This window comes from Aythya marila (genome assembly GCF_965140915.1).
Source record: "Aythya marila genome assembly, chromosome: 3".
In the NCBI taxonomy this organism is placed as follows: domain Eukaryota; kingdom Metazoa; phylum Chordata; class Aves; order Anseriformes; family Anatidae; genus Aythya; species Aythya marila.
In genome coordinates, this window is record NC_139044.1 from 5229038 (window position 1) to 5239223 (window position 10186).

General features: G+C 40.5%; 1 protein-coding gene across 8 annotated transcripts in view; it reads right to left on the reverse strand.

Moving 5' to 3' along the window:
• The window catches only part of PAPOLG (poly(A) polymerase gamma), a gene marked incomplete at its 3' end in the record, with an annotated part of 40203 nt that extends 30482 nt beyond the window's left edge, over nt 1-9721 (reverse strand). For 4 of the 8 annotated variants that reach the window (XR_014317299.1, XM_082757911.1, XM_082757910.1 and 1 more), the window contains exons 1-13: nt 9658-9721; nt 7737-7895; nt 7601-7667; nt 6895-6976; nt 6702-6811; nt 4567-4620; nt 3399-3510; nt 2699-2788; nt 2127-2265; nt 1900-1972; nt 1697-1817; nt 1307-1391; nt 868-921 (exon numbers count right to left, since the gene is read on the reverse strand). Coding sequence is in view for 7 of the 8 variants with exons in the window: in XM_082757911.1 (XP_082614037.1) it covers nt 868-921; nt 1307-1391; nt 1697-1817; nt 1900-1972; nt 2127-2265; nt 2699-2788; nt 3399-3510; nt 4567-4620; nt 6702-6811; nt 6895-6976; nt 7601-7667; nt 7737-7895; nt 9658-9674 (1163 nt within the window). Of the gene's footprint in view, nt 1-867; nt 922-1306; nt 1392-1696; nt 1818-1899; nt 1973-2122; nt 2266-2698; nt 2789-3398; nt 3511-4566; nt 4621-6701; nt 6812-6894; nt 6977-7600; nt 7668-7736; nt 8869-9657 lie in introns of those variants that run through there. The other 4 variants (XM_082757913.1, XM_082757914.1, XM_082757912.1 and 1 more) reach the window with 4 other exon arrangements.
• Between the last annotated feature and the right edge of the window lie 465 nt (nt 9722-10186).

The window sequence follows — 10186 nt, forward strand, 5'->3', positions numbered from 1 at the left end:
AACTTTGTTCTACTAGAAATCATTAAAATTCTTTAAGCCATTTGCCTATAAATCCTTGTTACACACCTGATTGACTAACATCAAGCTGTAGGTGATACAATTTAAAGGAAAAAGTCAGAAAGCTCAGAAGAAATTATCTACTAGCAACGTTTAGAAATGTAACATCTTTAACAGAATATCACTGCAAAGCTAAAAACAAAAATGCACATTACAGTACCTGAATTGCTTACTACTTCCCATTGCTTCAGCATTCATACAATTATTCAGCACATTCACATAGGTCAAACAAGTTATATTGACATATCTCCCCTGAGACAGTTACAAACATCTCATCATAAGTAGTGAATTCCTCTAATTATAATTGAGGTTGTTCTCATAGTTTTGTAAAAACTGATCACCACTGCAGCCATTAACCTATCCACTGTTGGCCATACCAAAGTGCCAATTTATTTTTCAGCACTAAACAGAAGAGGTAAGAACACTAATAACTTAAAACTCAGGAAATACTATTTATCAGCATTCAGATGGTCTGCACTGAGCGCAAGATTTCTCTCAAATGTAACAGCCTGGTTTTACTTCACTGGAGAAAGGCAGCTAATTTCAGAGCCTACTTACCTACCTAGAGCAACTCAGCACCAATTACAATTTTGTTCCAAATTAGATATTACATCCAAGAAACAAGTTATAAAACCAAGTCTTTTCAGGCTACAGAGCACTGGTCTACAGAGTGGGGTGTGTGCACAATACAATTCATTAATATGCAGGAAAGAAATATTGAAGCTTCAGTAACGTGTGACAAGTTATACACATACATGTATCGAAGGTACATGCTCTACCAAAGTCTCCAGACTTCTTTTTAAGTCTTACCATTCTAAGTGATGCTCTTCAGTATAGGCACTAGCAGTCAGTACAATATAATGTCTAGAAGAAAATGGAAATGTAATAGCTCAGGATGTTATTCCTTTAAGCAAAGCCAAAGCTGCCTTAAATATCTAGAACATAATTTCTACTAAAGACAGACTACGTCCTGTATTCAGCACAGTATTAACTGAAAAAAAAAAATATTTTAGAATCACATTCTGCAACATTCAAAATGCTGCAGTTCATTTTTTCCCCTCATGAAGACTGTAAAGGGCCTAACAGTTTCCTGTATCTCCCCTGCGCTCACCCTTACCCAAAGGTAACTCCGCTTAATTTTTCAGCAACACAAATATTAATGTCATCTTCTATTTACACAGTTAGAACTCAGTATGCCACCCAGTACACAAACCATTCCAAGTTCAGAAAACACAGATTGCATACATACTTGTACTTCTGAAAGAAGTTTGGTGGCTCAAGGAGCTTTGGCCAGTCTAACTTCCCTTGAAGAATCTCATTTGTTACTGCGAGACCTAGAGTTGGTGTTGAAAAAAATTAATTTTTAAATAAATTCAAAAAATAAGTATCACTGCACAATATAAACTCTGCAAGATAAGTCCTGAACACTACTAGAGGAGAAAGCATGAGTTCACTTGACACAGCACATATGTGCTATGATAATCTGTGGTAAAACTGGTCCATGTTGCTTACAAGTGGCCTATTTCTCAGAGATCCATTATGCCTAATGGAGCAGGACACCTCACAGAATATAACCAATGCAGTTTCATATAGCAAGCATACCTCTTCATCAGTTAATAAGCACAGAAAGCTATATTACCATGTTTGAACTCCTCTACCATTACAGCTCGTGTTGATGTAGATACGTTGTATGTAGAGTTCTGCTGTGGATAGGCTGGGGTGATGATGGGCATTACATGATATCTGTCTGCTGGATTGACCTACAACGTTAAAACAGTTCTGCTTAGTATCAGTTTAACCTAGAAGAAAGTTTAAAGGCTCCTGAGTTTAATGTCTACATACCCTAGGGTCCCATACTGGTAAGTTAAGATTACTCTCTTCAGGTTGTTTCAGCAAAACAGGATTTGGCCATTCCCTATAAAAGATAAGCCATTAACTAACAACTGTATTTTAAGACTCAGTCACATAATTCAGACTAGGACTCAATGTTGAAACACATTTTTAAAGAAGTAGCCTTAAGTGTTACTACTCTATACAGATTGAAATTGTCATACAACAATAGCTCTTACCATTTTGAGAAAACCAAGAAGAACTTGTTCACAAGAGTAGATGCCAATGCATTTGGATAGAGCTGACATGTTCTTGCTACTAGCATTGCCCAGGAAACACCACCAAGAAATCCCAGCATATTGGAGTAAATACCACGCCCTGGAATGGATACTTCCTAGTTAGTATTCTTTCAAAAAGCCACATCCTTCAAATGTACATCACTGATTTACTACACCATTTCCCAAAATACTGCTACTCTGAAATCCACCTGTACTGCTACAGCTGTTGCTTCAGAAGGAAGTTCTGCCATTGTTCTAGCACTTGCCATAGCTACATTCCCATATGTTATTTCCCCATTCAATAGACACCAAGATTTTATGGCTTAACCTGGCATTTTTATCATTTGTCGTCATGTTCCTGATCAGCAACACAGCACCTTTAGATTTAAAACAAGTTAAAAAGCTAAGCCTATTACCCAGACATCTGAAGAACTATCCAAAACTGGAAGTGCTTCCAATAGTCTTAGAAACTTATTTTTCATCATGAAATGCCTCTGAAATGTTTAAAGATCACGAACAATGACACCACTCACGTTTTGCCCACAGTTTAATTGCGCGGAGTGTGAGCCGGAAGTTCTCCTGATTTGGCACTAGATGTAGTATTTCATCAGTAACTCTGCAGCCTGTAGAAAAGGTTTAAGTATAAAGGTTTGCTGTAACATGTACAAGCCAGTTGTATGCTCTACTGGATCAATAGTTTACAATTTAACATTCAAATCCACAAAAAACTACCTTAGATGACTTGCTTTGCATTACCTTGATTACCCACAATATTCAGTATTATCTCCAGTAATAGATGTACTCAACCACTTTCTCATAGCCAGGCTACAGCCAACACATCTTAATAAGGCTTTTCTACACGGATTCTGAAAGCTAGATTTCTTACAACAGTCAGGCACAATTACAACAGCTGGTGTTAAACAGAGCACATTAGGATTTGAATATTCTAAACATCTTTATTTCTGAATTACAGCACTCCCTTCTCTATCAAGTTTTCCACTTATTCACCTGAAGAGAGTTCTGTGGTAAACTGCAACACCACACACTGTTGAAAGGAATGGGAAATACAGGCCTATCTAATCACTATTCACAGAAACATTAAATGTCACCTCCTCAGGTCTTAAGCATACAGAAGACTGGTTGTGCATCTTGTGCAGAAAGTTGGACTGTGTAACGTGCATTCTATATCAGCTTCAGTAACATTTTCTTTTTAAAATGTGTAAACACGCTTACCATTTAAGCTCCTTATGCATCTTATATCCAGGCTTCTTAGACTGGAGTCATCTCTTAGATCCAGATTATCAGAAATGGTTTGCATAGACAGTCTTGCGAACACAAGATCAATCTTAGAGTAAAGAAGCATGAGTTAGAATACCATAGTTCACAAACAGCCTGCTAGTGGGAGAGAACAAGTACTATCTACAGAAGGGGTGAATGTTTGTATTTAGAATCACATAGCACAGGTGCACCTCCAAAAACTTGCCCAGAAATTCGATTGCCACAAGTTCCAGATTTTTATTTACAAAACCTACAGAGCATCATCTTTCTTTTTAAACCAATAGAAAACTTCCTTTTCCAATGGCAACTGTAAATTTAGTGTCTTTTCAACATTAAAAAGAAGTTGCATCCTAACTCCATAACTAAGCTTAAATTCACTCACCTCAACTACAGCAACAGGCTTTTTCTTTACATGGTAAGCCCTTTTGATCCTGAAATGTTTTTTCCAGTACAGTCTGGGGTAAGAAAATTATCCTGACAATGTCTTTACATTATAAACACCAGAAAAAGGCTGCTGAGTGTCTTCATCACAGCAACTACCAAGCAGTAACTTGCTTGGATACTACAACCCACAGCTCTTCATTCATAGGAGAAGGCTTATTCAAGATACAAGGATTCCTGCAGCTGAAGAGCCTAGGCAGAAATCAAATGAGTTTTTTTTTTCTTATCACATTTGTTTCATGATCGCTTCCTTTCTGATTTACAACACAATGTTTTATCCACCCACAACTCATACAGCGATACACACTACACACAGCCCTTTGTAGAAAATGAGCTTGTCAGAGCCAACAAGAAGAATTAGCAAAGATTTTGCCTTTATTCCCAGTCTGCACAATCCTTGTGAAATACATGCTATTCAAGTAGGCTACCTTAGTCTACAGCACAGCTTTAGAGAAAGATGTCCTTGACATTCCCACGTGTGCCGGGCTTCCTAGGGACTTAGCTCCCCATAAGCTCCAATCCTACTGCAGTCTTGTTCTGGGTTGTATAGGGTTGTTCAATTACAGCTTCTTAAACACTTTAAGGTACCAGAAGCCTTGTAAGATTTCCAGGGACCTGTGACTGCTAAATTATACCACTGCAAAGCAAGAAAGATAAACCATGCTTAAAATGAAATTCTTACCTCAATGCCATCAAACTCAAACTTGACAACTGGTACGTAGGCATCTTCTACTGCCTGTAAAGGAGAGGATAACTATATGAAAGTGCCTTTTTGCTACTTTCACATTTCCCTTAGACTACAATAAAACACAACGATTATACTGCTGAGCTATGCAATATAAAGACTGAAGTGCTTCTGAATCGACATAACTATGTAAGATGCAGGTAGCGTAGTAAAAATATGGTATCAAAATGAACTTTAAGTAGTTTAGCCTCATTAGCTATACAAATGAAGTCCTTCACTGTGTCTGCCAGAAGACTAGGCTAGGGGAACACTTCTGCAGTCCTGTAGCTTAGACAGAAGGAAGGCTATACTGTGTAGTTTGCCTACCAAACTTGAAGCAGGAGGTCATAGATACATCAGAACTTCTTTCCCATCTATGAGGACTGGCCTGAGTTGAATCAAACCATTACATTTTCCCAAGGAAAGTCTGTATGTTCAATACATATTGAAAAGCTTACAGCTCAAATTTTTCCCTTTTGTGTTTTTAATGGTGGTCAGGGATGAACAAATACAGCCCCCAAACTTCATGTGAACACAGGACTGTTACAGTTTCCAGCTCAGGTTTCTAGAAGGAACTGCTATAGGATAACCATTCCAAGTGCTGACTGTCTGGTCCTACAGGAACAAAGTCTTTCTCCCCTATGCTTAAGACTCAGACTGCACACAGTTATTAAATGCAGCAGCCCTATCTGACCACATAGGGATAAGCAATTCAGGCATCCTGAAATTGGAGCAATTAACTTGAAAGCAAGTCTAATAAAATATCCCACACCTTCTTTAATTCTAATGTAAGAAAAAAAGAGCATCTGACATCCTGAAGGGAAGGTATCGGGGCAAAGCAAACTAGCCTCTGTTCAGAGAGAGGCCATGTGACTGCAGGCCTCCAGCAGAGGCCAGAAACTAGTATTAGAGCACACCTTGCTAAGCTAAGGAAGAAAGTAACTGCCTCTATCCACTCCACCTTTTCTGAAGGGTTCACACACTCATCTCTTCTCAGACTAATTACCTCAAGATGCTTCACATCTCATTGCAGCTCTCAAAGAAACATGGACTCCTTGGAGATAGTGCCAGGAATCACCCACAAAACGAGTGAAGCACTAGCAGAAGGTGAGAGGATGTCAGAGATTTAACTCTGGCAACAATGAATGCTAAATGGCTGTTCTAGTAGCCCTGTAATATTACTTGCTAAATATTTTAAAGCAAAGAGCCATCTTGAAAAAGGAAGGGTTTTTACAGCTTTCGGTTAAATATCATGGTACTGTGATTGAACATTACAGTTCATCTTGATTAGTCACACAAACAAGCCTGAACATTGTCTATCTCCTGTAGAAGATGCACAGCAAGGCATCGAGCCTTCTCTAGACACTTGAGATACTATTCCACTAGAGCCCTGAAGGTTTATCTTCCTTTTTTTCCTCATAAGGAAAACTGCATTATCCCTGTTTACAGAGCAGAAGTTGAGAGGTCAGGAGTTCATTTTTACATGCAAGACAGACATGAAACATCCTGAAGGTGATTTTATTAAGCAGATGAACTTAAGAGGAGCCATGCAGTGAACATACAACATTAGATAAAGCTGTCAGAATGCATCACCAATGCTAAGGCTCAAGCTGAGTACCAAGAACAGGACTAGAGGCAAACAACTTAGAGGTTCTGAAGTATATCCAGATGAACTCCATGGCACATGTACTGACAGACGACTTTCTTTGTCACATTCATCTGCCTTAATTTTTTGATTGCCCCTTCTTCCTGCATGTAGGCATTAACTTCACTTCTTAGCCCCTTACTATATCCAAAACTCAAGCAAAGCTCTTAGGTACAGAGCCCCATTTTTTGCTACAGCTGACTCATTCCCAAACCATGGGTAGGGCAGAAGACAAGTATACCACAAAGATTCCTACGATGTATAGTCATCAGGAAGAGGAACAAAAACCTTGACTTCAACATTTTCATACTACAGAAAGTATTTTAAAAATGGATCTGAATGTTTTTTTATTATCTTTGGCTTATAAGGCATTCGTTAGTAGTGGAAATTGTGAACATGAATATTCTTATTTGTAGAAGTCAGTGTATGAAGGAGAGAACTTGCTTACTCTTAGATTTTTTATTTCTTCTTGATGCTTTAGTTTTTCAATGAGTGACTGAAAGAAATCTGATCTTTCCACGTGTCTAGGAGCAACGCAAAGAGCATCTATGTCAGCACCTGCAGAGAGATTCCATTTCTTCTGTTATTGTTGGAAGTCACTTTCAAAAATTACAACTACGACCAGATAACTAAAGCCCTACCTTTGGTGTGTACTCCAAGCCTGTAAGAACCAAATGTAAATATTTTGCCACCAACATCTGCTACGACTGAAGGGGGAAGATTCTGTGGGCAGAGAAAGAGTTCAGTTTAGAATATGATACATACTGACCCACATGCAGGCTTAATTAACACAAATTACTTAGAAAGACAGAAGCAGCCTCCTTAAACATGTTTTCTCACTCCCACACAGAGTTGTTAGTCTAACAGACTTGTTTCTTAAAGTGAGCCCTTACAACTCCAAAAAGTATAAGCAATGCAGCAGTCCTTTCATTAATTTAGACAAATTACAACTTATTAGGCTTCCCTGCAGATGTACATAAATCAATAGAATTCAGGAGCTATACAATAGGCAAGTCTAGCATAAATTCAAATTAGATGAGTGCTGTAAGCTGCTTGGGGCATAATCAGTGCCCATTTACCATCTGACCCCACAATAAATTACTTCTCTCTTAACTGCAACAGTCAACTGACACAACCACTTCTTAACTTTATGCACTGTCCCAAAGACTTCAAGAAACATATGAAAAATCTTTCATACCATATTTCAGTGGCAGTTACTACAGTCCTGCTTGATATTTAAGAGGAAGGTTAGAAGTTGAACTTTAGCGTAAGTCCTAGTGGTGTGGCCTTCAAAAGAAGTGAAAAGACTTCAGCTCTTTTGATAAGAGTATTACAAGAAATCCTTACCTTGCTCTCACCAAGTTCTGAAATCCATTCTTTGACCAAGTTATTCAGTTTACCAAGAACAACCAGCCTGTAAAGAAAACTCACATTACATTTGTCCTCAAATTTAAGAAAGATTAACAAATTAGTTTTATTATACCTGTGATTCAGTTCTTCTTCATCCTCAAATACCCCAAATGGCTTCATTGCTTCAACTAGCTTCTGAGTGTGAATATAATCTATATCCTTAGGAGGAGCCAAGCTAATTGGAGAGGTAATTCCATAGTGCCTTTGAGGCTGGTTCTGCAGCATAGAGGTACTGTGGAAGAAAATAAAATAGTCAAGACTCTACAAAAGCATAAAAAAAATAATTGGGTAACACTCTTCAGCTAACAGGTTTCCAGATCAATTTCTCTTTTACCCATCATTGACATAAATGAGAAGAAAATGCCGCTTCTGAATTTAAGACACTTGCAGTACAAGTTCAGCTAAATCAGTCAAGAAGTGCTTAAAACATCAAGGTGTCCGACCCATTGTGGTTGGAATAGGATTAGGAAAGACTTAAACAATTTCAACAGCTGATTTAAAGAAGTCATAAAAAGTTCTTTTAAAAAAAAAATTCTAAATGCTTCCTTCACAGAAGGAAGGCAGAGCACTCTCTCTGCATAGTTTTATTCGAATACAGATATAGCTTTTAGTTGTCCTGGTTTTCTTCCTCCCCCCGTATCTTTTTTTTCCACACTAAGTTCTTACTACTACATTTTCTAAACTAAAATAGAAAGTTTTGTCAGCTTCCATTTTAAAAGTGATAGTATTGATAATTATTATTTTCTTTCCCACAAAACCTCTCTCATAAGAAATACAAGAAAGCCTATATTTCCTCCATAATTTGGCATACCCTACAGCCAAGTTAAAACACCTGCAGCAGCTTTCCAGCATGCAGAAGGCTGCCACCACCTGACTTTCATACCCTATTCTTGCTACAAGGACCAACATAAAACCCAATACCATTCAGATATATCAAATATTCTTAATACCAAATTCTTTCAGTCTATAGTAGAAACTTTTCAACCACACACTGCTGGAAGTTTAACCTCAGTTTAAAAGTTGAGGGGAAACAGCATTTGAAAAATTTTATTTAAAGGGTGATTTAAGCCCAAGTGAGTTTTTTCTTCTTCTGGAAGTTGCTTTACTTTTCTCTCTCAAGTATACTGACAAATGTGTACAAAGGGATCTTAAGAGAAAGTAGAATACATAGCATGCTATCTACACATCTGTAAGCCTTCTGTTTAGGTGAGAAACCTGTTGCAGCTTAAGATTTCCCCAGCTCTTGCTCTGTCTACCACAGGCAACCACTTCTTTCTGTTCTGATAGACCCTGATTTTGCACAAGGAGATAACTTAAACTGATCTGCTCCAGGTTTTATCGCTTATGTGCAAGTTTAGAAAGCCACAGACCCTGGAAGCCAGACGATAAATTCACATTTACTGCAGGTCCAAGAGCTGTGCCAGCACTCGCACCCAGGAGGTCTGCCTGACCTGAGCTCTCACACCTCGCTGCAGCAGGAGGGGATCCCCAGGCACTCCCGTTCACAACCACTAACAGCACAGGACCAAAAAAAGTTTTTTTTTTCTTCAGAAAACATCACTAACTGACAGCAGTACACACCCGGACAGGAGTGCTCAAGCAGCAGAAGATGCTTTCTATCCCTATCGCACTGACTGCCTCAGGCAAAACAAAACCCTGCAGACACCTGTAGGCGAGTTGCAGCACCTCGTTACCGACACAGACACTCAGAGCAAGGCGCTTTTCGGATTTCAGCCCGACACAGCGCACAAGAGCGCCACAAACACCTCAGAGCTGGCAGGCAGCCGCTGGGTACGACAACAAACCCCACCACACCGCGGCTCTCCCGCGCCCAGAACCGAAAACACCCGCACTTATTGCGTTTTTCTTTACCAAAACAAAAACCCTCAACCCGTGCAGCCCCTCAAAACACGCCCCAGCAGCTTATTCCCGTTATTTAAGCCGCTTTCCCTCCCCCCGAGCGCAGCGCTCCCCGGCAGCCCCGCCTCACCCACCCGCCCGTCTGCTTCATGGCACCCGCCCCGCGTCCCGCGCGCCCCGCTCCCTTCTAGCCCGCGCCCGGCCGCCATCTTCCCGGCGGCCCCCGCGGCGCCCGCCCACTGGGGGGGGAGGAGGGTTCAGGCCACGCCCCCTCTGTGGCGGCTCCGCGCCCCCTGGCGGCCGTTGGCGGCTGAGGCGTTGGAGCCGTTGCCCGCCAACCCCCCCCCACAGCCCTGCCGCCGCTCCTCGCCCTCGTAAAACGGGGAAATTGTTATTGTTGTGGCACCGTACTGAAAGCCACCTGAGGAGAGAGGAGTGCTTGAAAAGGCAGAGCTGCCCCTGGCGCTTGGTTGCTCTCGTTCAGTGCTGGAGGCGCAGCTCAGGCTTGCCCCCGAAAATCGCTTTTCTGTGAAGTGAAAATGCCGTCAGGCTGAGGGAAAAACGTCTTCCCTCACAGCTCGGGCACTGCACCCCGCCCTGGGTGTCAGGTGTTGTTCGGGGTACAGTTCCCAAATGTCAAAGAGTGATCAAAACTTAAGCTGC